We start from the raw sequence: 25593 nt of genomic DNA, 5'->3' as shown, positions 1-25593 counted from the left end.
TATGCAGGTGCCACTTTGAGGTTCTGAAAGGAGCCATGTGCTGCAAACTTGACACGGCAACCACCGCCTGCATTTATGTAGCCCGAATATTCTGCTTTGCAGGAATGCTATCGGCAAGATCCCATGCCAAGTCCACGTGGGTTTGCTGAATGAATTTAGCTGCATCTCGCTGTGAAGAGAGAGCTGGAGGGGTCAAGGAAGGAACTGGAGGGTAATTTGAATCCACCAGTGGGTCAAAGAGGGTGGGAGGCCAGAGTTGGAGGAGCACAGTTCTCAACAGGTTGTTGAGTTGGAAATGTTTTTACTTGAGTGTAAGACAGTAGCAAACTCACCGAACTGAAAAGGCCAGCAATCCTAAGGTGTACAAATTTGTCTATTAATGTGGCTCACGAGTGATTTGACTTGGAGTCTTCACAATGGTTCCAGTGAAAGGAATGCAAGGCTGTTGAGCCATTCATTTGTCTGGCAATAATCTGACAGGATACCTTTATATCTCACTCTTTTTTTTCTCTCTCTCGTTTATTCAATCCCGCCCCCACCCCCCCAACAGAACCGACGAAACAGATCCTGAAATCCTTGGTGCAGAACGGTGAGTGAATTTACTCCCAACAAAATAAATATCCGGTTTATGTGCCTTCTGACAGTCCTCCTTCTGATTTCTCTTGCAAAGGTGCCACCTTGAGCAGTGGACTCGCTCCATGGATGCAGGCAGTATACCATCCAAGGGACAATCCTTCACCTTTGAGATCCCTCCCCACAATCCCTTCACTGCAGCCCCTGTGCGCATTATGACTACTGAATATGAACAACTCTATTCAACTGTGGAAGGCTTCACGATTAGAAATATCATCCTCCCCACCCAGCATAGGACCAGTAGACGCAGGCCATTTGGCCTTTCCGACATCTTCCACCATTCAAAGAGATGACGGCTGCTCGGCCCATCGATTTCCCATCCCCACCCAACCTGCTTCTGTAACCATTACTTATCATCACTAACAAAGAACTACCGATGTTAATTTTGAAATTTTCAATACATTCCTTTTTTTGGGAAGGAGTTTTCCAGTTTTCCAATATCTTTAGCTTGAAGTGTGTCCTGACATCACTCTGAACAGCCTGGTTGTATTTTTAAGGTTAAGTTCCTCTAATTTGGACTCGGGAAATCATTTCTCCTCAGCCAAGAGACTCAGGTTCAAGTCACACCTACTCAGGGGTGTAATAACATTTCTCAACTGGTTGATTAGAAACAAAAATTCGGAAATAATTTCAAATCCAGTATTTGGGGATAATGAAGTTACTCCAGTTAGAACCTAGGTTTAAGTTGGACCCATCATTTTCATAAACTATGACAATTTATTTTTTTTTAAATTTGGAATTAAGGGTCTAATAATGACTATTGTTAAGTTGTTGTTGAGAAGACTACCTTGTAAACATCAGAATCCCCTCTGTTAGATCACCCCTCCAGTTTATATACTTGAGGCAATGCAACTTCATCTACTCTCATACCCTTTTTAACCCCACTATTGTTCTAGCCAGTCTGTGTTTATATTCCCTTCAAATGTTACCAAAGGTACCATTCTTCCAGAGATGGTTTATTCCCTCAATGGAAAAATAGTTTCTTCAACATTAAAATTTCGAAAAATGAACGCTGATGCCATGATCAATCTGTAAATAACATTAGTGTTTGGCTCGGAGTAAAATTCTTCCCTTCCTCACGTTCCCCACCTCTTCCTAAAAACACTAATCCATTACTTGGATGGTTCTTTCTGAGGCATCTCTGGTAACCTAAGTCTGAAATTGGCCACAGACTATTAGGCTATGGTAGAGGGGGGGGAAACACAGATGATCGGACGTGAGCCTCCATGATATTTACCCATTATATTCATGGATAAGTTACATAGTTATAGAAGCAGAAGTAGGCCATTTAGCCTGTCGAGCCTGCTCTGCCATTCATTTAAGATCATGGCTGATCTATCCATCGTCTCATCTCCTCCTATCTGCATTATCCCCACAAGCCTTAATTCCCCTACCATGCAAAAACCAATCCACCTGTGTCTTGAATATATTTAATGAAGCTGTCTCTACTGCTTTCTTGGGCAGAGAATTCCAAAGATTCACTACTCTCTGGGAAAAGCAGTTCCTCTTCATCTCTGTCCTAAATCTACTTCCCCTAATCTTGAGACCATAGGACGAGCTTATTGGTCTTTTAAGAAATACTTGCTTTGATGTAACTGTCACTACCTAAGCACTGAAGTGTTTTGTAAATAATTAAATACTTCTGAAGTGGAGTCACTTATAACATAAGAAACACAGCAGCTAATTTACACAGAGTAAGCTCCTACAAACAGCAATGTGATAATGATCAGACAATCTACGTTACTGATGTGTGATGTTAAATATCAGCCAGACCATGAAGGGTAACCTCCCCTACTCTTCTTTAAAATATTTATTATATAAAATCATTTTTTGAGAGGACAGATTTCAATATTTCTTTAGCTTATCTAGAAAACTGTACATCTGACAGTGTGGCATTTCCCAGCACAATGAGAACTTCGGTCTTGTTCTCATTACTTGATCACACAAGCTTTGACCCAGAGGTGAGAGAGCTACCAGCCTTGAGACTGAGCCTTGATCAGCCTCTGCCCACATTCTGACATGTTTTCCTCTTGCTGTATATTCATACATCCTCTCCTTGATGCTCGAGATGGCTGTATAATAGGCTGCACCAGATTCAGGGGATGTTGAAGTCAAATTGTAAGGGGCTCAAAACCTCCTCCAGAAAAGCACCAGATCTGTCAAATATACTGTGTAAATATTTCATTGTTGAAGTTGCCAACTTTTGGATGAAGTTTCACATCGAAGGCCCAGTTGTCACCTTGAGTGAATCTTGAAAAAGAAATTCCAGTGCACTTTTCCAAAGAAGGGATGTCCTTCATAATTATTTATCCCTCAAACATCATAAAGATTCTGATTTAGTTGTTATCGCATTGTCATTAGTGGGAGCTTGCTTGTTGCTAAACTACTTACATTTCAATAGTGACAAACTTTTGAAAGGACCTCATTGCTTGGAAAGCACGTTGGGATGTCCTGAGGTCATATAAATGTGACCTTCTCAACAGTTAATCATCTTCCAACATGTCTTTGTTCCCAGAGATTCCAGTCCCAGTGCTACTTGAGTACCCACTCTTTCTGCTGAATAAGCATTACTGCTAATTTGAAAGTGATCACTCATTTCCTCATTGTCCAGCCTTCCCAATATGTGATATCTAATGTTCTCTGTGTGTGTGTCTCTCTCTCTCTTTCTCTCCAACCCCCACCCTTTCCCACACTGCTTTCTTCTGATGTGATGGCTCCCTCCTCCTTGAAATCTACAGTTTCGCTGAAGGTAAGACCATCACCCCTCCAATTGTACTGTAATGCTTGCTTTTGTTTCTTAAACTGCATGTGTCTGCGCTAATGGGTAATTGCAATGTTTTTCACTCTTACCCCTCTCTCATCAAAAAGGAGTTAGATTCTTAGCTTGACTCTGGCTTTTCAACCTCCCTCCAGAGTCCAGGCATGGAACCTGGAGTACCTGGCAACCTGTTTGACCAGCATTAATTACTGGCACACTCCTCAATCACGTAGGCCATCTAATGGTCGTCATCAACAGCAATCAGCTTATGGTGGTCACGTTGCACTCAAGCCTTCTAACTTGGACACAGTGTGCTCAGTGGTAGCACAGACCTGAGAGAGCTGGCCCAGGGTGAGGCTCAGTCAGAGCTTTTCAGACCCCTGACTTGCTGAGCTAAAGGAAGTGACAAAACAAAACTGCAGATACTGCAATCCTGAGTAGACCAGCAGGAGGCTGGAAGAACACAGCAAGCCAGGCAGGATCAGGAGGTGGAGAAGTTGACGTTTCAGATATATAGCCCTTCTTCAGGAATGGAGGTGTGGGTAGGGGGAGTTGCCGATAGGAGTTGGGGAGGGGTAAGGGGGAGAGTTTTGGGCAGGGAGTGGGTGTCGGAATAGTGAGGTAGTGATAGGTAAACACATGGTAGGTATGACCTGGTTGGTCAATGGGAAGAATGAATCCAGTTGGTAGCTGGAAGGAGGGGTCGGTAGGAGGAGGGGCTGGAGACGGAATTGAGGGATGGGTGGGAAGGTTATTTGAGTTCTCCAATTTCAATGTTGAGTCCTCTGGGTTGTAGGCTGCCCAGTCGGAAGATGAGGTGGTGGTCCTCAAACCTGTGGTCTGACTCATTGTGGCAATGGAGAAGGCCAAGGCTGGACAAGTCAGAGAGGGAGTGGAAAGGGAAAATGGGTGGTAATTGGGAGATCATTCTGCTATATTTGCATGTTAATAATGCCCCAGTCAGCAATTCCTTCTTCCCATGTCTTATAAATGTCCCATTTTTCTTGCATCCCAGTCCTGACGAATGCAAGATTAAAAAGCTTGACTTCTCTCCTTTTTACAAATTGCACCATTCAATTGACAAAGTACATCGAAGGTCCCTTTAGGAAGTCTAGTTATCAGGCCAAAGGCTGACCTGCCGCTGAACAAAATTCAGCTGTTGTATGGACTCTGTGGGGTTGATCTGTACTCTCCTCAACAGGAGTGAACATGGCGTTAAGGATTTTACTGCTTAATTTTGAGACAGGGCTCTGGTCCAGGCGATTAAAACATTTGCCAGTTACAAAGTGTATTAACTGTTGCTTCTGTGTTAATGGACCCACAAGAGAACTGAATAACGAGCCAAGCTGCTCACTTTATGTTTTGGATAGTCTCCCAGCAGGGACTGCCATCCCAAAGTAATGCATTGAGCTGAGCATCACAGCTCCAGTCTCTTCAGAGATCTGATATAATAACGAGGGAAATAAGATGGCATGAATGCTCAGTGGTTAGCACTGCTGCCTCGCAGCACCAGGAGGCTGGGTTTAATACCACCCTCAGGCAACTGTGTGGAGCTGGCACGTTCTCCCTGTGTCTGTATGGGTTTCCTCCCACAGTCCAAAAATGTGCAAGTTAGATGGATTGGCCATACTAAATTGCCCATAAGGATTTGTAGGTTTGGGGGATTAGCCATTAGGAATATAGGGTTACAGGGATAAAGTAGGGGGTTGGGGCTGGGTGGGGTGCTCTTCAGAGGGTTGGCATGGACTCAATGGGCCGAATGGTCTGCTTCCAAACTGCAGGGATTCCACGAAGTAAAGATGTAAAGCACGGAATGTGGGAAGATCCCAGAATAATGATGCTTATTAATTGCTTATGTCATCCTTGGGGCTGTGATATCTTGTATTTCTTCTTGCACATGTTCTCAGGATGTGAATGCTAGCAATGAGTGGATACAACTGAACAATTTGTTGAGCTGTTTCAAAGGGCAGTTGGCAATCAATAGCATTGGTATGGGACTGGAGTCACATTTAGATGAGACTGGGTAAGAGCAACATTGCGTTGCCCATTTCTGGTTACCCATGAAGTGGTGGTCGGTAGTTATTTTTAAAAGGCCTTGCACAATGTCAGGACACAAAGTTCATCAGCACCAGTGAATTATTTTGGAGGTATAAACATGGGTTTGAGATGGGAAATGACCGTTTGGGCACAGCAAGACTTCACAAATGCGATGATGAGAAGACAGAATGTGAGGTTGGTCAGGCATAAGATAGTGCACTTGAATGCATGATCTTCAGGCTCAAGGCAATAATGCTGTCATTAAGCTGTGCCCTTCACACAGGGTGACAGGACTTCAGTTGTCCAGCTTTGATTCTCAGTCTGGCGTACTTCCTAAAATGGAATTAAAGGTGATAGAAAAAAATCAGGAAGCCCAAGTCAAACCGCAGGAGGACGCCAACAGACTGAGCAGACCAGGAATTCAACTTGGAAATGTGTGAGATAATGCATAGATCATGGAGCGTAGAACATTAGAACGTAGTACAAGCCCTTCAGCCCTCGATGATGTGCTGACCTGTGGAACCAATCTGAAACCCATCTAACCAACACAATTCCATTCTTGTCCATTTAAATGCCCTTAAAGTTGGCGAGGCTACTATTGTTGCAGGCAGTTTGTACCATGCCCCAACTACTGAGTAGAGAAACTACCTCTGACATCTGTGCTATATTAATCAACCCTCAATTTAAAGTAATATCCCCTTGTGCTAGCCATTGCCATCCAAGGAAAAAGGCTCTCACTGTCCACCCTATCTAACCCTCGAATTATCTTATGTCTCAATTAAGTCACCTCTCAACCTCCTCTCTAACAAAAACAGCCTCAAGTCTCTCAGCCTTTCCTCATAAGACCTCCCCTCCATACCAGGCAACATATTAGTAAATCTCCTCTGAACCCTTTCCAAAGCTTCCACATCCTTCCTATAATCCCAGAATTGTATGCAATACTCCAAATGTGGCCACACCAGAGTTTAGTACAGCTGCAGCATGATCTCATGGTTCCGAAACTCAATCCCTCTATTAAACAAAAGCTAACACGCCGAATGCCTCCTTAACAACCCTGTCAACCTGGGTGGCAACTTTCAGGAATCTATGTACCTGGACACCAAGATATCTCTGCTCATCTACACTACCAAGAATCTTACCATTAGCCCAGTACTCTGCATTCCTGTTACTCCTTCCAAAGTGAATCACCTCACTTTTCTGCATTAAACCCCATTTGCCACCTCTCAGCCCAGCTCTGCAGCTTATCTATACCTCTCTCTAACCTACTACATCCTTCGTCACTATCCACAACTCTACTGACCTTAGTGTCATCCGCAAATTTAATAACCTATCCTTCCTGCCTTCATCCAGGATATTTATAAAAATGACAAACAACAGTGGGCCCAAAGCAGATCCTTGCAGTATCCCACTAGTAACTGAACTCCAGGATGAATATTTCCCATCAACCACCACCCTCTGTCTTCTTTCCGCTAGCCAGTTTCTGATCCAAACTGCTACATCACCCTCAATCCCATGCCTCAGTATTTTGTACCATAGCCCACAGTGGGGAACCTTATCAAATGCCTTATTGAAATCTGTATACACCACATCAACCACTTTATCCTCATCCACCTGTTTGGTCACCTTCTCAAAGAAGGCAGCTAGGGAGGGCTAATAAGGCAAGGAACTAGACCGGGAATGGCAGGACCCTGGAAAGCACCAGCTTGGAGGGATCTTGGTGTACATATTCACAAATCCCTGAAGGGAGCTGGGCAGGTAGATAAGGTTGTTAAGAAGGTATATAGAATCCTCACCTTTATTACCCAAGGCAAAGATGTCAAGAGAAGCCAATTATGCTGGAACTGTTTACAATGGTGGAGTATTGAGCGCGGCTCTGGTCACCACTTTATTGGAAAGGATGTCATTTGATCTGAGTTTTGAGGAAAAATCAGATGGGCTAGCCTTGTTTCACCTGGTTGCCAAGGTTGAGATGGGGACCTGGTAGAGGTATATAAGATTATGAGAGACATCAGTTGGATAGGGAGGCACTTTTTGCATTAAAGGAGGTGTCAATAACCAGAGGGCCTAGACTTAAGGCAAGAGGTGGAAGGCTAATCGAGGAGTTGAGAAAAAAAAAAGTTCACTTAGAGGGTAGTGGGAGTTGGATCTTATTGCCTGAAATGATGGTTGAGCCAGAAACTTTAGTAAAATTTACACTGTATTTAAGTATTCACCTGCATTGCTATAGCTTCCAAGGCTGTGGTCCAAGAGCTGGGAGCGGGGATGATGGAAGTCAGATCTTTGAGGTGGTCGTAACTCTGTACTGTAAATAACTGAGGTTACGCTGCTTTGAACGTTTGAGATCAAATCCATGCAACCTTCTGTCCAGTAAACCTGCTTTCAACTAATTTTAGGTAGCCACAATTGAACCCAACACAGGTAGGAATTCTTATGATATAACCAGAGCTGAGCTGCATGGGAGGAATTGCTATTAATCTGTGATAGATGGTCATTGTTGGAAGTGGTCAGTGACTGCTTGTAAGTTGTAGAATGCCTTGATGAACCTTTGGCCCAATGACTAAACCATTTGATCCCTTCAAACAGCACGCAGGCAGCGATGGAGAGCTTCTGGGCAATAAGGATTCCTTGAATTCATTGACGGGTGTCAGTTCTCTTGGATCTAGTACGAATGAGCCTGAGGGTGAGAGGGATGACATTGAGGACAACCTGGCTCACAGCAAAGATTCCTTGGAGCTCCAGAATGCAAGTGACTCTGAGGAAACGGCGAGAGGTACAGAGATTGTCCAAGAAGGCGTGGAGCCGGAAGAGGAATTAATGATAGAGGGCGACCAGGTAGCCGACTTTGCCAGTTCACTGCTGGCTGCCATCTCCTGTTGGCACTATAGAGCCAGGGCTTTGCTTTCTGCTAAGTTCTCCATGGTGAGCGCCTCTATTTCTGTCTCTCTTTTTTCTGTCCACCTTCCGCATGGAATGAGCTTGGCCGCTTGCTCTGCTGGTTTGAACCGGCTTGAAGTGGCTGCACCACTAACTGTTTTTTAACACCTGCCTGTTGTATCTGACGCTGCTATCCCAGCATGCTCTGCGGCTCCGATTGCCTTGATGAGGAACACGCTGGATCGTTGAGCAGAATTGCATGTCACTGCCTAGGTACCTTGATCAATACTCAACACTAACATGAAGTCAAGACACCATTAACCAATGAACTACTGATTCAGTTGACTTGGACGTGTGATGTTGCTTCTTTGGGGTTGCTGGCTTATTTTGAGAACGGATTTCTATCCAATCAATCATGTTCACCAGGAAAGGCAAGTCCTCTCACATTTGGCTTTCAACTCAATGTTTCATAAAGGGCTGAGGAGTTACAAAACAACTCTCTTACACCTAGCTTAGAGACCACCTAGACACTTCTCTCTGCTGGCACAAGTGGAATATCCATTTTGGCCAATATTTGGCTATAATTTGGCATTAATGTGAGTCAGAGTCTTAAGTCAGAGAGACCCACCGGGGTGTCCCTAGTGGAGAATAAAAATAGCACCCTATGTAATAAGTGCCCCCTTTGAAGGGTTAAGGAACATTGTTGGCTGTTTTTGCTTTGAATGTATCTTGTGTTGTACCTGACTTAGACAATGCTTGATGGAAGCTCTATCTGTCACTTAACACCTGTTGTGCCAAGGGGTGTTAATGGATCAGCGTAGAAGGAAGTCTACTTTATATTTAGCCTGCCACTGCCCTGAAAGCTTTTGTTAGAAAGTGTTAGAGGGAGCTTTTCTATCAATCTGGACTGGAAGTGAAACGATATGCCAGAGGTTAAAAGCAGGCTGAACTGCCTCTCCCTTAGCAAGAAATGCTGCTTGGAAATACATAGCCCATATAACCTGGACATTCTTAATGTTTACATTGGATATCATAAAACATAGCAGCGGTAGTAGGCCACTCAGCCCATCCCAGTCTGCTCTGCCATTCAATGAGGTCACGGCTGATCTCCTAAACCTCAACTTCACTTTCCTGCTTTTCCCCTAAACCTTTGATTCCCTGACTGATTAAAAGTCTGTCTATCTTATCACTGAATATACATAATTACCCAGCCTCTACAGCCCTCGGTAATAAAGAATTCCACAGATTCACTCCCTTCTGAGAGAAGAAATTCCTCCCTCATCTCTGTCTTAACTGGGCGACCCAAAGTATAACCTTCCATCCCACACAGTGGCATTCCTTAGATTAATAATTCCAGCATCTCATTCTACATTGTTGTGCTGGTTGGAAAATGAATCTTTTTAGATAAAACTGAGAGAAATTCCTTGATGTTGAAAGTTTTGGATTTCAAATCATAACTTTCTGGAACGATGTTCCAGTTATCTGATGGATTGATAAGAGTGTTAAATAACGAAGCTCGAAAGTTGTTTTCGTGTGCTTATCAGTGTGAGGGATGTTAGTGATGAAGAACAGAATATTTGTTTGACTCTGGAAACCTCACATTGGCATCAGGCATAGTCTAGTTGGACTAAAGGTAACAGGTTCCTTCTCATGTCTCAATAGTTTAAATGAACTCTCCCACCCAAAAAAAGCTTCCAATGTATCATTTCCAACTCACTTGACTGGCGTGTTACTGTTTTAGCCTCTAACCTGCAGCTTGACATTCCTAATGTATTGCCAAATTTGTGGATAGGAAGATGAGAGTGGAGTTATGCTGTAGCCCACACCAAGTAGGTTGGTGACTGCCTGATTAGTTTAGGATAGAGCTGGTTTTTCTATCAATCTGGACTGAAGGTGAAACGACATTTCAGAGGTTAGTGCAGACTGTACTGCCTCTCCCTTAGCAAGAAAAGCTATTTGGAAATATACAGAAGTACCATGACCAGAAGTAGGCCATCATTTCATATTAATCATCCTAACCATGTTTACCTACCCTCTTCACACATCATTCCGTCCATATTTGTCCAATCAAATCTTGAATATTAACATAGTTTCTGACTTGATCACAGACACTGAAAGAGAATTCCAGTCATGATTCTCTGCTGTAACAACATTTCTCTTTCCCTTTTTTAAAAACTCTGTTTTGTTTTAAATTCTTGACTACTGAAACTGGTCTATTTCTATCTGGCCTATCCCATTCTTTCATACTTTTAATTCTTTGATCATATCTTTCGTAATGGGATCGTGGCAAAATCCCTTCAAGTCTGTTTTCACTGTATTTCCTCATACCAGGTGGCATTCTAGTTAATGTACGTTGTACCCTCTTTCTGACTATTTAGTATGTTTCCTCTAATGTGGAGCCCAATATTGCAGATCGTATTCTGAGATTTACTATAGTTTCATCTTGCCTATTAAATTCTATACATTTTACGATTTAAAACACAAAACTCCATCAGCATTTTCTGTAGATTTATAAACCTCGTGAAAGGCATTAGTAAGCCAGATGGGTTTTACAACAATCCTGCAGTTTCATGAATGAGAGAGTAATTTATTCCACATTTAATTAATTTATTCTATGCTGATTTATTAGCTGCAGTGTTGAGTTTCTGGAGCAAGAGTTCTAGCCTCTCGATTACTAGTCCAGTAACACTGAGTATATGAAGTACAGGGGCAGGAGCAATATGTTACCCTGTTTGTTTCAAATGACTAATGCTCTAATGACTTCTCATGTGGAGTTTGCTTATTTACTGCCCTTTGCAATATCTACGTAAATGCATCCCACTCGATCCCGAGGTCAATTTCTTCACCTGCCTCACTTCAACTTGTTGATTCTTCACCTTTCTTGGTGTTCTAGTTTTTTCACTGGCCTTTTTACTGTTTTGTTAAATCATAAACCTTGTCATAGCAGGTTTAATTACTAGGTTTCTTTATTTATTGAAAAGTTTTACTTCTTAGGGCTGTTGATTGGTTAATTTTGCATTCTCTCATTTCACCACCACCCCCCCCACCCCAGTATGAAACTTCACCAATCACAGATTTGCTGCAGATCAAAGCAAGGCCATTCAGCCCGTCGATTCTCCAAATGCACATCTTGCCTCCTGCCATTCTCCCATCAGCTCTCCATAGCCTTTCACGTGTTTCCTTTTCAGATAACTGTCTGATTTCCTCTTAGATACTTCTATTGAACCCACCTCCTCCACACTGTCAGGCAGTGCATCCAGATCTTGACCACTCACTGTGTGAAGAGCTTTTCCTATCACCTTTTGCTACTTTCACCAATCGCTTTGAAAACAAGCAGGCATTGATTTAATTGTTTCCTCTGTCAAGACCCCTCTTGGGTTTTGAATATCTCTATTAGATCTCTTTCAGCCTTTCCTTCTCCAAAGAAAATACTCTGAACTGCTATCTTATTCTGAAAATGCAATCGCTGACATTATTCTCCTGAATCTGTTCTGCACGTTCTCTCCAATGCCTTCGTACCATTCCAAAAGGCAGTTCCAAAATTGAATGCAGTGCTCCAGTTGAGGCTGAACTAGTGTCCTGTACAAGTTCAACATAACCTCCTCTCTAATACTCTATGCCCCTATTAATAAAGCCTAAGATACTGTATGCTTCATTATCCATGCTCTCAACTTTTCCTGCTACCTTCAATGGCTAATGCACGTATGCTCCTCTGCTCCTAAAGCAGTCCCTGAGATTGCACCCTTGATATCATCTGTCCATGTTCTCCCTGCCAAACTAAATCCCAAATTCTGTGTTTATCCTATGGCTTTACTCGCTCTATAACCAACTCTCTCCCTCATCAAGGGTGGCACGGTGGCTCAGTGGTTAGCACTGAAGCCTCACAGCACCAGGGTCCCAGGTTCAATTCTAACCTTGGATGACTGTCTGTGTGGAGTTTGCACACTCTCTCCGTGTCTGCGTAGGTTTCCTCCGGGTGCTCCAGTTTCTTCCCACAGTCCAAAGATGTGCAGGTCAGGTGAATTGGCCAAGCTAAATTGTCCATAATGTTAGGTGCATTAGTCATGGGAAATGGGTGGGTTACTCTTCGGAGGGTCGGTGTGGACTGGTTGGGCCAAAGGGCCTGTTTCCACATTGTAGGGAATCTAATCTCTAATCTAAACAGATGTGCAAATCTGATGGCCATTAGAAGGCACTATAAGGGAAACAAAATATGCTTGCTCTCTGACTATGCTTCAGACAGGTGAAACCAGTCCAGGAGGTCATGAAGTCCAAGTGTTATTTATAAAGATGCTTGCCTTCTAAATGATGTTATCCCTAGCCCAGCCGACTTACTGGTAATTCTGCTGGAATCTCATTTAAACAGCATGTGCATGTTTCACGGTGCTAACCCAAAGCTGTCAATCTATAACCTGCTTTTAACAGGACAACCTAATTGTTGGATTTATTTTGGCAATATCAGTTGGGGAACACAACCAATATTACAGGAAGGGGCTCGGGCTAAGACTCACCAGCGATGCAGCTCACCCAGTCTTTGGGGTTCTGGGAGGGGGTGAAGGTGGGAAGGAGGAAAGGGAAGGGGCTAGGCATTTGTAACTGCCTTGGTTTATTACCCACAGTTTCTTGTTTGTCTCATGTGGTGTCCTTCTCCACTAGACTGAAGATCCTGTTGAACTACAGGATGTCAAAGGATGCAAGCGGCAGAACAGTCAGCCCTCTGGAAATCCAGAGAAACGCAGGGGCTGGGACAGTGATTCCAATGTCTCTGAAGAGGTACGTACATTAAAGTTGAGAAAAATCACCGGTGTCCACTGTTCAGAAAGAAAGAACTTGCTAATAGTTGTGTGTCAGTGAGGCATTCAGGTTATTAGATATTAACTGGGAACTAACCTTTGCTGTCACAGATATAAATGGATTGAAAGGAATGTTTTGATTTGATCTGATTTATTAATGTCACATGTAGCTAGGTAGAGTGAAAAGTTTTTCTGATCTGCAGTACTGGCAGATCATACCATACAAAATGCATTAGGTAATAGATCAGAGCGAGGAATACAGTGTTACTGCTGCAGAGAAGGTGCACAAAGATTGAGATAAGTATTAAATTTAAAATTTGAAAGGTCCATTCAGAAGTCTAATAACAGTGGGGAAGAAGCTGTCCTTGAATCTATTGGTATGTGTGTTTAAGCTTTTGCACCCTCTGTCCGATGGAAGAGATGATAACCGGGGTGGGAGGGGTCTTTGATTATGTTGGATGCCTTTGAGGCAATGAATGGAAGGCTGGCTTGTGTGATGGACTGGGCTGATGGAAGGGGTTACACTGTTTTCTCTATAAGTAAAGGCTTGGTGATGTATCAAGGCAAGGGATTCAGTGGTCTGTCCTTCACTACCTAGCTCTCTAGTTTCTAATAAATCCCTTTTCACAACCTCTGCATGCTGATCTCTACGAGACCAGTATTTCTTCCAAGAGTGACCAGCTGGGCAGGTCACTGCAGTGTTTGCTGCCCTTGGATGTAGTGCATGAGGTGACGCCCTCTAGCAAGGATTGGGCATGATTTTGATGAGGAGAACTGAGCACCTTGTCAAAACAAGCCTCTTTCTCACCCTTTTTTAGATTGCACCTTTTCAACAATTTCAGGACTTCTTTGCCAGTCTAACACAATGTAAGAAATGAGATGGCCAATTTGTGCACAGCAAGATTCCACAGTAACAATATGTTGATGAACAATTAATCTGTTTTAGCTATATTAGGGATGAACACCAGCAGGACACCCTTTCTTCAAACAGTGCCAAGGGATGTTTTCCATCTACCTGTGAGGGCTGATGGTTTAACATTTTGCCCAGAAGACAATGCAGCATTCCTTCAGCCTGGAAGAATCAGATGGACTTCTGTCGCAGAGTCATTTATGCTACAGAAGGAAGCCATTTGGCTTGCTGTGTTGATGCCAGTCAGTCCCAATCTCCATCCCCATTACTCTGCAAGTTTACTTCCTTTGAGTGTGGATCCCAGTTTGTTTAGAAATTATTGTTTCTACTTCCACCACCCTCTTCGGAAACAAGCTCCAGATCATTAACACTCACCGGGAGCAACGTTCCCCTGCATCTCTTGCCCAAAACACTAAATCTGCATCTTTCAGCCCTCGTACCATTAGCTGTAACTTTTGTTTTTGTCCACATCCTATAAACACTTCATAATTTTTTACTCTTCTGTCAAATTCCCCTCCACTTCCCTTGGTCCTATGAGAACAACCCTAGTTTTTTTAACCTAATCTTGTAATTAAAATCCCCTACTGAAAATGTGTTGCTGGAAAAGTGCAGCAGGTCAGGCAGCATCCAAGGAGCTCATGCCCGAAACGTCGCCTCTTCTGCTCCTTGGATGCTGCCTGACCTGCTGCGCTTTTCCAGCAACACATTTTCAGCTCTGATCTCCGGCATCTGCAGTCCTCACTTTCTCCATTAAAATCCCCTAACACTGGGATGATTCTGGTAAATCTCCTCTGTACCCTGTTAAGAACCCAGTGATCCTGCATAAAATGTGGTGTGGTGACAAGAGCTAGATGCAATATGCCAAGTGACCACAGCTTTATGTGGTTTTGGCGAAACCTCTCTCTGCTCCTGTACTCAATGCCTTCATTGATTAACTGAGAACATGGTGCTGGAAAAGCACAGCAGGTCAGGCAGCATCCCAGGAGCAGGAGAATCGATATTTCGGGCAAAAGCCCTTCATCAGGAATGAGGCTTGTGAGCCAAGTGGGAAGAGAGATAAATGAGGCGGGGCTGGGGTGGGGGAGGGGAGGTGGCTTCCACCTTCACTGATGAAGCTCACCATCCCAGAGGATTTGCTAACCCCTCTCCCAATGAGTCCTCCTACTTTCAAACAGTCGTGCATTCAAACAGACTCCTCCAGAGTCTTTGTTTTTGCAACTGTTTAGAAGCTGTGCCATTAATTGAATGTTGCCCCTCACTGGCCCTTTTGCCGAGATGCACCACCCACCTTTCCCAGCATTGGATTCCATCTCACTCCTGCCTGCTTACTCTGGTCTATCAATGGCATGTTGCAGGTAATTCATATTGTCCCCGCTGTTTGCCATTTCTGCAAGTTTGACATCATCGGCACACTTTGAAATTCTACCTTGTATTCGAAGTTCCCGATCATTCATGCACAGCAAAATAAGAATCAGTGATTGTTGCACTACTCCATGGGGAACACCTTTGCCTCCCATCCTCCAGCCTGGAAAATAACCATTTGCCATGATTTGCTGCTTTCCATCCTGAAACCAACTGTTTTAGCCAGTTGGATCCTGACTCTCCAATTCCGTGAGTCTTGATTTTAGTTAACTAGCCTTTCATGTGTTTTAGCAAATAATTTCCTAAAATCCATGTAGACTACATTCACTGCATTCCCATTATCCAACTTTTCTGTTACTTCGTGAAACAAAATGCATTCATTTAGTAAAACACAGTCTGTCTTTTACAAATCCTCTTTAATTATCCAAAATTCTCTAAGTGAGTTTGATTTTCACCTGATTATTGTTTCTAAACCTTTGGCTATTGTTGCCACTAAATGAACCAGCCAGTGGTTTCTCAGATTTAGCAGATGACTTATCTATTCTAGACACAACCAACCCATCCAATAATAACAATCTCCATCTTCACCCTGTCCAATGATTCTGCAATCTCCACTATCACTGATATTTTGTGAGATTTCTCTTGCTTATTAAACAGAAATACAAAGAATTATCACCATCTTGGTCCTGATAAATAGAACATTAGAACTGTACAGCATGGGAACAGGCCTTTTGGTCCACGACACTGTGCTGAGTATGACACCAAATTAGACTAATCCCTTTTGCCTGCCCTTGGTCCATATCCCTCCCTTCTTTGCATATTCATGTGCTTATCGGAAAGCCCCTTAAACACCTCCATCTTATCCACCACTCCTGGAAGCACATTCCAGGCTTCTAGCACATTCTGTGTAGAAAAAAAAATGCCCCTCACATCATCTTTGAACTTTCCCCCTCTCACCTTAAATACATGCCTCCTCGTATTGGACATTTCAACTCTGGAGGAAGAAGAATCTGACCGCCATTCTATCTTATTCAGTCAGTCCTGTTTCCCTGCTCTTTCCTCATAGTTCTGAAATGATCCCTCTCCAATTATATATCCAGTTCCCCACTTTGAATCTGTTTCCACCATGTTCAGGCAGGGCAATGTAGATCATTATAACTACCTGGGGTGGTAGACAACTACTTCTCATTTCACCTTTGGTGCTTTTGCCGATTTATCCTAAATCTGTTTCCTCTGGTTAGTGATCAGTATCGCCTCTAAATGTCCTTCATACCGAGTGGGCTACAAACCCCTTTGTGAGCTTCTCCTTTGCCCATGTGGGTCTTACATTTGAAAAATTCACCAGGTTGTGAGCGGCCTGATTATTTCAGCGTGTCGTACCTATGCACCAACTCAGGGAGAAAACTGGTCTTTTCCTATTGGTCCTATTTCACTGCCACCTCTGGTTTCAATCAACCACTGCTGAGCAGTTGATATTACATTTCTATTCGAACATATCCCAACCTACTTATCTTCCTGTTGGTCATATTATCTCGCTGTCACTCGCTCTCTCCACACATTCTAACCTATCACTTCTCAAGCCTCCATTTAGCCTCTCTGTTTGACTTCCACACTCCTATCCTACTCGATTCCTGCGATTACTACTTGCTTTCTATCTCTCCTCACGTTTGTCCCAGCCATTTCTCTTCACACATCCTACGTCTGCACTGTACACTCTCCTTTCCTGATCACTTACATGAGATTAGGTGAAATCCAAAAGCAGTATAGAGGAGGCAGTCAGTCTGATTTGGTGTCATACTCGGCACAGTGTCGTGGGCCAAAGGGCCTGTTCCCATGCTGTACTGTTCTATGTCCTATTTATCAGGACAAAGGTGGTGATAGTTCTTAGTATTTCTGCTTAATAATGAAGAGAAGTCAAAGAAAATATCGGTGCAAGTGGAGATTGTAGAAGCATTGGACAGGGTGAAGATTGTGAGAGTTAGTACAGGATGGATTGGTTGTGTTTAGCGTAGATAGCATCCGGGTTTGGGTCAGAAACAGCCGTAGGCACCTATTCATCTCGCCAAACAGTGAATTAAAACTCTTCCACTCTGCTCACTCTGGTTAATCTAGACAGCTATCAATTAATCTCAGGCTGGTGTATATTGGTTGTGTCCTATGCACCATGACCCTGCCTTCCAGAAGAGGTGCTTGTTGAGACTAACTCCATCTTCACTGCAGATGGTGTGTGTGTGTGTGTTTGTCCATGACAGCCTGTACCCACTGAATTTTGTGACCTTTAGTCAGTGTGTTCTTCCACAGAGTTGCAAAGGCAAAAATGGATGATGACGTAGTGTGCACATAGGGAGTGTGTGGGAGTAGGCGAATTAGTGCTAGTTTTATAGCCTCATCTCCAAGCCATAAACCTTCCTGAGTCCTGTACAGTGAAGGAGGGCTGGGTGAATCTATTTATATCTGCTGGTATCACTCCCTCTCTTAAGAGGGACATTCTCTAATTATTTGTGTGTAGTATTGACAACCTATTCAGCCTCTCCATATTCTATTAACTTCTCAGGTTGCTTCTGACGTGGAACCAATATCCCTCCAACAGATGGTGACCGAAGCGTGCCGTTCTGCCCTAGAGGAAATCCAGTCTGACTCTGAGACGGTGTGCAGTACAGAGGAACCCAAGGGGGCAGATGAATCCACAGAGGATGCTGAAGTGGAAGGCAGTGATTCAGGGAGGGGTGTTGCAGAGTCCACCATGGAATACTCATTCAGCGAGCCGGGCGAGGAGCCGAAGCACCTCAGCAGCGAAGACTCGACCGACGAGGATGAGCAGGAGCGCAGCTCACGCAGCATTCTCCCGCCGTCGGTGCTGGGCCAGGCCAGCCTCATTGCCGGTCATGTCACCAACAGCCGATCGCGCCGCAACAGCTTGGCGGCGGACGACAGCCGCTCCCAAGGTTGCCCGACACCGAAGACAACGAGCAGACAAAGCAGCCTTGAGTGCGGGGACAAACAACCGTGGAACAGCGGCACCTTCAGCCCTAGCGATGACTCCCAAGGGAGCGTCTGTCAAGCCGTTGGCCAGGAGAAGCACCTCGACGAACCTAAACCCAGCAGTCCGGAGGACGCGCCGGTAGAGGCAGACCGCAACATTCCACGGAGAAGGGACTCCACCTTGTCCCGCCAGGACCGCCTGCTCATTGAGAAGATTAAGAGTTACTACGACAACGCGGAGCACGAGGATGCCAACTTCAGCATTAGACGGCGAGAGAGCCTGTCCTACATCCCGGCAGGCTTGGTCAGGAGCTCTGTCTCCAAGTTGAATAGCCAAAACAAGGAAGAGGACTTGCGAGAGGCCACACTGAGGAGACGGTTGGCTGCTTCCAGTGGTGGGCCACTGCCCCACGGTTTGCTGAGCCTTCCAGATCCCAAACCCCAACGAGGTTCCCGCTCCCCTTCCCCGGAATCGGAAGCCCAGCAGCCAGCCCGCGACCATCCTGCAGAAGATGGTCTGCCTTTGGACTTCCTGAGGGAAACCGCCCCCATTTCCCAGGACCCAATCACCGATGGTGAATTCCAGTCATCTGTGGACATGATCAAAGTCTGGGAAGAGATGGAAAGAGTAGCGGACGCTGCAGCAGAGCCTCGCGAGAGGACGGAGCAGAGAGACGAGACAATGCTGAGGCCCGAGGTCTGTGACCGTACCTCTGAGATGAGAGAAGCTGCACACCCTGCACAATGCCAAATAAAACAGCTCAGCAACGGCAGAATTATTTTTGGCCTTGATTTCAGTGAGCCATTGGTTATTGTGGAAGACAGTGACCTAAGTGCCATAAAGGAAGAGTCACCCCTTTCTTCTCCGGGTAGGTTCACTCATGAAAGTGGGTTACAAAGAAGGCCGAGTGGGGAATCACAACGCAGTGACAGTAACCATGCAGGTGAAGTGCTGTCTGTCCAAACGTCTGCTCCATTGGCTCAAGGACCATTGTGCATCCAACCGGCCAAGTGCTCAGAGACTGAGAACAAAACCTCACCACCGCAACCATCTGACACCAGCTCCAACCTAACTGTTAAGAGGCAGGACCATCCAGCGCAAGGCACCAGAGCAACCATAGCCCAGGCAGGCTCGAGGGCTGAGAGTGAAGAGTTACTGAGAGAGGTGACGGAGAAGGTGAAGACCAAGGTCTACCAACTGGCCAGGATATACAGTCAGCGGATTAAGAATAACAAGCCAGTGGTCCGAAAGAGAGTCCAGTGCATAGAGGAGGAACAATTGAGCAACAAAGCAGAAAGGGGGAGTGAACTGACCAAGGTGCCTTATCTCCAGAAGGACAAAAAGGATAAAGTTGTTGGCGGTGGGTGCATTTTCATTATTTTCATGCTTACTGTCTGTAGACATCTCATGTCTATTCATTTGATTAACACTGACAATTACAATAGGATCTCTGCAGTAAATAGCAGTAAAATATGCATTTGCAAACAACAACTTATACAATAGACCGAGGGACCAAAACCTTGGCTAAAAAGAGATATTTTGTAGTTGAATGTTTGAGTGATGGAAATTGGAGGAGGCTTAGAGGATTGCATGGCTGGAATTGTTTAGAGATGGGGTGATTTGTTTTTTATTCATTTATGGGAGGTGGGCATAGCGTTTAGTGCCCAACCCTAATTGACTGGAGGGGAATTGAGAGTCGGCCACATTGCGGTGGGTCTGGAGTCAGATGTAGGCCAGACCATGTAAGGATGGTCCCGAAAGGACATTAGTGAACCCTGATAGGTTTTTCTGACAATTGATGATGGCTTCATGGTGATTACGAGACTCTTAAATCCAGATTTTTGTTTGTGAATTCAGATTTCACCATTTTCCCTGATAGGGTTTGACCCCTGAACGTTACCTGGATTAATGGTCCTGTGATAATACTATGAAGCCAACACCTCCCCATGAGGTTTGAGAACACGGAAGGGATTTGAACACCCTGATGAGGATTTTAAAATTAAGGCACTGCTGAGCCGAGCTGATGTAGACCAGTGAGCACTGGGTGAACAAGACTTGGGAAAGTAGAGTTGTGGCTGAGTAAACTTCAGTCCATCCATCAGTTGAATATGGAATGACCTTTTAAGATCTCTCACTCCATCAGTTCTAGCAGCTGTACCTTCACTAACTTCTCTGGATCACCTCCCTAAGCTATGCCACCTCACTACTACCATCTCCTTCTATTAGACACGCCTTAAAACCTGCCTCTACCAATTGTGTGTGAGCATGCATTGGAACCCATACAATTCAAGGATATCTAAAATCTCGCCAATCTAGCAAGGGTCAGTCATTTGCAGTAGAATAATTTTGTCCACATTATCAACTATACAAAAATGTCAGAAGGTGTGTAACAGTCAGCTGGCTAATCGATCCTACCTGGACTGCTGTTGCTGGACTTGTCAAGGGTGGCTCAGTGTTTAGCACCACTGCCTTATGGCGCCAGGGGCCTGGGTTCAATTCCACCCTGGGCGACTGTCTGTGCAGAGCTAGCACATTCTCTCTGTGTCTGTGTGGGTTTCCTCCAGGCGCTCCGGTTGCCCCTCACAGTCCAAAGGCGTGCCGGTTAGGTGGATTGGCCGTGCTAAATTGCATGTAGTGTGCAAGCTAGGTGGGTTAGCCATGGGAAATGCAGGCTTACAAGGATAAGGTAGGGGAGTGGGTCTGGGTGTGATGCTCTTCAGATGGTCAGTGTTAAGAGCCCAATGGCCTCCTTCCACACTAGAGGGATTCTATGTCCTCCTTTTCTCATCTCGCCTAGACCTTTTCAAGTGTTTGTGTTCAGATTATTAAACCCTTCCTCGAGGAGAAACCGCTTCTACTTATTAATCTATTAAAAACACTTTTATAATTTTGAAACATCTCTATTACAGTTCCCTTCCCCTCTCCCAGGTCCAATCCCATCATCTTGAGCATTTCCACTAATTGAAATCCCACATCATGGTAAATCCCTATTACGCCTTCTCTGAAAACCACTCAGAACATGGAAGCTTAGGATTTTGAAGGAGTCAGTGGTTTGTGAGCAAAAACGTATCCCTTTTACTAACTTGCTTCTCTTTTCACTCCCCCAACAGATCAATCAAAGATGGCAATGTCGCTGCCATTCTATGAACATGTCATTATTCAGGAGCAAGTGCCATTGGCACCGTTGATGGAGGAGCCCAGTGCCCTGCCTCTGAGCAAGGACTCGCAATCACCCCTTCCATCTTCCAGCAGGATCCCATCCCCTCGACGTTCTGTCATCAGCCCGAACTTAACATCCCCCGTGAGGTTCCATTCTAGGAGCCCCCTGAGCCCGACTGAAATGGAAACCTTCCTGTGGCCCGACGTTCGGGAACTCTGCTCCAAGTACACCGCCGTGGACGCTCCGTTTGCGAGAAATTCTATGCAGAGGCCAGCCGGAGCGAGCCCAGTGAGGATGGCTGAGAGTGGCCACCCCAAAATAAGCCGAGTTGCCAAGAGCATGTCCATGCCCAATGGGATGATGGAAGGCAGACTGTCCCACACCGGTTCTTTGGAACGAGAGGACAAGTCCAAAGCTGGCCACTGCCCAGCCGGTGCAAAATCTCAGCCGCTGAGAGCAACCTCCAGTGTGGGGGCCAGGAAACAGTTGCATTCTGACTCTTCCATCCAGTACCTTCTACAGGCGACCCCTGAAGGTTCTTTCAGGAACCACACGGCCCGCTCAAGGACTGCGTCTTCGGACTGCAGGTGCACTGAGCACAGTTCCAGTTCGGACTGCAAGCACTGTCACTTTATGAGAGACGCTGAAGGCTCTCATTACATTTCCTCAGAGTTTACCCTGCAAGACCAGCAGGTCGTCGTCATGGAGAAGTTGTCATGCGATGGGGACGATCTGAGCAGTCATAGGAACGAGCAGACCATGAAAGAGAGGAGAGGCAGCGGAGAGGGCTATGTCCAGATCAGGTCTCCAACGTCGCATGAGAAGATCTCCATCCGAGCAGTGGTGGAAAGATGCAGGGCCTACCAGGAGTCAGAGGAATATAAGATCAGGCAAGAGAGTGAAGCCAAGAGCTGGAGGCCAGGAACTACCAAGACTCGAGCTTCTGTGGGAGCTGAGAAGGAAGTCTCCTCGAACAAACAGACAGAACCCAGGAAGGAGATGAGCCAGCTCCACAGGAGGACAGACCTGGGCCAACATGGCCTGGTGAAGAACCTGAGAGACAAGTTTCAGAGCCTGAGTTCGGCCAGGTAAACTCGCACTGGCTTTGTTCTCAAATGCTTCTTAGATATCAAACCACTGTACCTGGTCAAATGGATGTAAAAAATTATTCAAGGTTGGTATTTTGTTTTTGGAGAAGGGGCCCAGAACCTTCACTGAAATGTCTAGAACCTGAAACTAGTAACTGGTGTCTCAGTGCTTAGCCAGTTTATTTATCAAACCTCAATAAATTTATAATTGAACTGACCTTCATTTTGTGCACACTGATGTTAATTTAAGGCCGTCTCTTTAAATTGCTACGTTCCCTTTCCTGGCAATTTCAGTCCACACAATGACCATCTATTCAAATTTGAGACCCCTTTATGAATATGTGACCCTCCATCTGTATGCTGATTAACTTCTGTTCTTCCAGAAAGGGGTTTTCTATTTTCCCACTTCTCTATGTTTTTAAGAATCCAGTTTCCTCCGTTACCTTATTGTTCCCTACTACTTTAAACTCTCTCGACCTGCAAGTCTCCGCGATGTCTGTTTTCCTTTGCCTGCCTCTTGCGCAACTCCGGAGTTAACCACTTCACAATTGGAAACTGTGCCTTCAACTCTGGAGTTCCTGTCCTAAGCCTTTTTGCCTTTTCCTCTTTTTAAGACACCCATTAAAACCCTAACTCTCTAACCAAGCTTTTGATCTCCTGTCCTAATATATCTTTGTGTACTGTGCCAAATTATGTTTGATAACCCCACTGAGAAAAGTTGAGAGTTGTGGAATGTTTTACAACGTTACAAGTGTTGCATAAATGTATGTTGTTGACTTGTAGTATTCAGTGCCCTGTGAACTCCATTGATTAGGCTGCTTGAGTAGCCCTCCCTGAGGTTGATGTACTGTGCAAAGTGTTCACCTTGGATGCCTCACTCTGTGTTGGCTTAGCTGATCTCAAGCGTGGATGTTTTAACTGGTTTCAGTACGGTCCAAGCTTTGGAGAATACAGGCTGGCTTAGGATTTCTGCCCAGCTTGGACAGCAAAGGCAGGTTATAAACCTGAGGGTAGGGATCACCCCAAATTGTGCTGGCCTCACTGTCAAAACAGCTAGACCTGACTACATTGCTACATCAGTTCAAGCCATCTCTTTCCCATGGTCCCAATATAGCCTTACGGTTGAGGAGAGAAACTGGGCTGGGTTAATAGTTAAGGGATATTGGTCCACGCAACTTAAAGTTGGCGGGGGGGAAAGAAAAGACAGGCCTTGCATTTAAATTGGTGTGTTGACACCTACTGGAGGAGAAAGTGAGGACTGCAGATGCTGGAGATCAGAGCTGAAAATATGTTGCTGGAAAAGCGCAGCAGGTCAGGCAGTATCCAAGGAGCAGGAGAATCGACATTTCGGGCATGAGTCCTGAAGAAGGGCTCATGCCCGAAATGTAGATTCTCCTGCTCCTTGGATGCTGCCTGACCTGCTGCGCTTTTCCAGCAACACATTTTCAGCGCTGACACCTACTAGAGGCTTACAGTCAACCAGTTTTTATTATCATTCCAGTCAGCTGTAATTGTGAGAAATAAAGCAGGATCCCACATCCAGCAACATGATAATGATCAGATAATCATGACGCTGTTTGATTTATATTCACCAAGACACCAGGGAGAGCCCACTTTCCTTGAATAATGCTGTTAGATCTTCCAAGGCCACAGAGGGTAGACTGGAGCACAATATTTCTTAAGGACAACATATCTGACAATGTGCCACTCTCTCAGGTTGCATTGGGAGAGACTGCATTTTGCATTCCAGCCTCTGGAGTGGGATTTGATGCAATGACTAGGGGTAAGAGTGCCACTGAGCCACAGCTGATATCTACAAAGTTTGGAAAGGCCAAGGTTTTTCAGTTCTACATCTGATGTGACTGTAAGCTGGTGGGGCCTGGTGGTCACCCGTTGAGGCTCTCAGGTGTGAGCACTGGAGGTTGCCTGGCACTATATTGTGGCAACATGTGTAGATTGTATGAGACTTCTAGCTTCAATCTCACTGTCAATACTGTGTGCTGGTCTACACTTGGCACTCACTGTCCTCTTACTGTCCTGGAGAACATGTACGAAAGATTCAAATGTTTGGTTGTCACTTGACTCTGCCATGCAGGGACCTCTTAAGATGGTTGTGTTGACCTCTTGCTTGCTCATTATCTAATGAGCCTTGACATAACCACTGTGCTTTTGGCAAAAACTATAACATCTCCACAATGGCCACAATATATATTGACATATTTTTAAATAGAAGTATCAATTCGTATTTAAGTATGACCATTTTGAACTGTGTTGCTTGTAAATAAGCAAAAGAGATTGCAAATGAATTGGTCGCATTGGTTGAATTTGAAAGGGGTGCAGGTAAATCAATTGACACTTAAAGTCCCTTTTTCCCCCCCGAGAGCTGCATAGATGCCACAGTAATCCTTGAGGTGACCAGAAAGTTGGGGAGGACAGAAATCGGACTTGATTGTCACTCCTGAGTAATGAGATGCTGGAAAAGTGAGAGTATTGTGTGCAATTTTGGTCTCCTTCCCATCGGAAAGATGTTGCGAAACTTGAAAGGGTTCAGAAAAGATTTACAAGGATGTTGCCAGGGTTGGAGGATTTGAGCTACGATACATGCCATTACCCTGCACTATCTCCATATCCTTTGGTATAATTAATCTCCTGCAATCTATCAACCTCGCTTGAACATGCCCAATAATTTAACTTCCTTGGCCAATGGGATAGGGAACCCCAAAGATTCACCACCTTTCCAATGAAGAAATTCCTCTTCAGTTTAAAAAGTCCTACCCCTTATTCTGAGACTGTGCCCCTGAATCTAGGTTCGCTATCCAGGGAAACGTTTACTCAGTCACACCCTGTTGAAGAATTTCCTAAGTTTCAATGAGGTCACGTCTCATTCTCTGAAACGCGAGAGAATACAGGCCCAATTTCTTCAGTCTCCCCTACATAAAGCAGTCCTGCCATTCCAGAGATTAGTTTGGTGAACCTTTTTCCCTATGGCAAATAT

General features: G+C 44.8%; 1 protein-coding gene across 1 annotated transcript in view; it reads left to right on the top strand.

Annotated features, from left to right (window-relative positions):
- LOC132818165 (pleckstrin homology domain-containing family G member 3-like) overlaps positions 1–22815 on the top strand; it is a 192761-nt gene extending 169946 nt beyond the window's left edge. The window contains exons 16-21 of the mRNA XM_060828944.1: positions 551–589; positions 3219–3382; positions 8012–8347; positions 12959–13075; positions 17922–19710; positions 21461–22815. Coding sequence (XP_060684927.1) covers positions 551–589; positions 3219–3382; positions 8012–8347; positions 12959–13075; positions 17922–19710; positions 21461–22602 — 3587 coding nt within the window. The 3' untranslated portion in view covers positions 22603–22815. The remainder of the gene's footprint in view (positions 1–550; positions 590–3218; positions 3383–8011; positions 8348–12958; positions 13076–17921; positions 19711–21460) is intronic.
- Positions 22816–25593: the final 2778 nt, after the last annotated feature.

This window comes from Hemiscyllium ocellatum, chromosome 8, assembly GCF_020745735.1.
Source record: "Hemiscyllium ocellatum isolate sHemOce1 chromosome 8, sHemOce1.pat.X.cur, whole genome shotgun sequence".
Classification (NCBI taxonomy): domain Eukaryota; kingdom Metazoa; phylum Chordata; class Chondrichthyes; order Orectolobiformes; family Hemiscylliidae; genus Hemiscyllium; species Hemiscyllium ocellatum.
The sequence above is the reverse complement of the archived record's forward strand: the minus strand, read 5'-3'. Positions and strand labels throughout refer to the sequence as shown.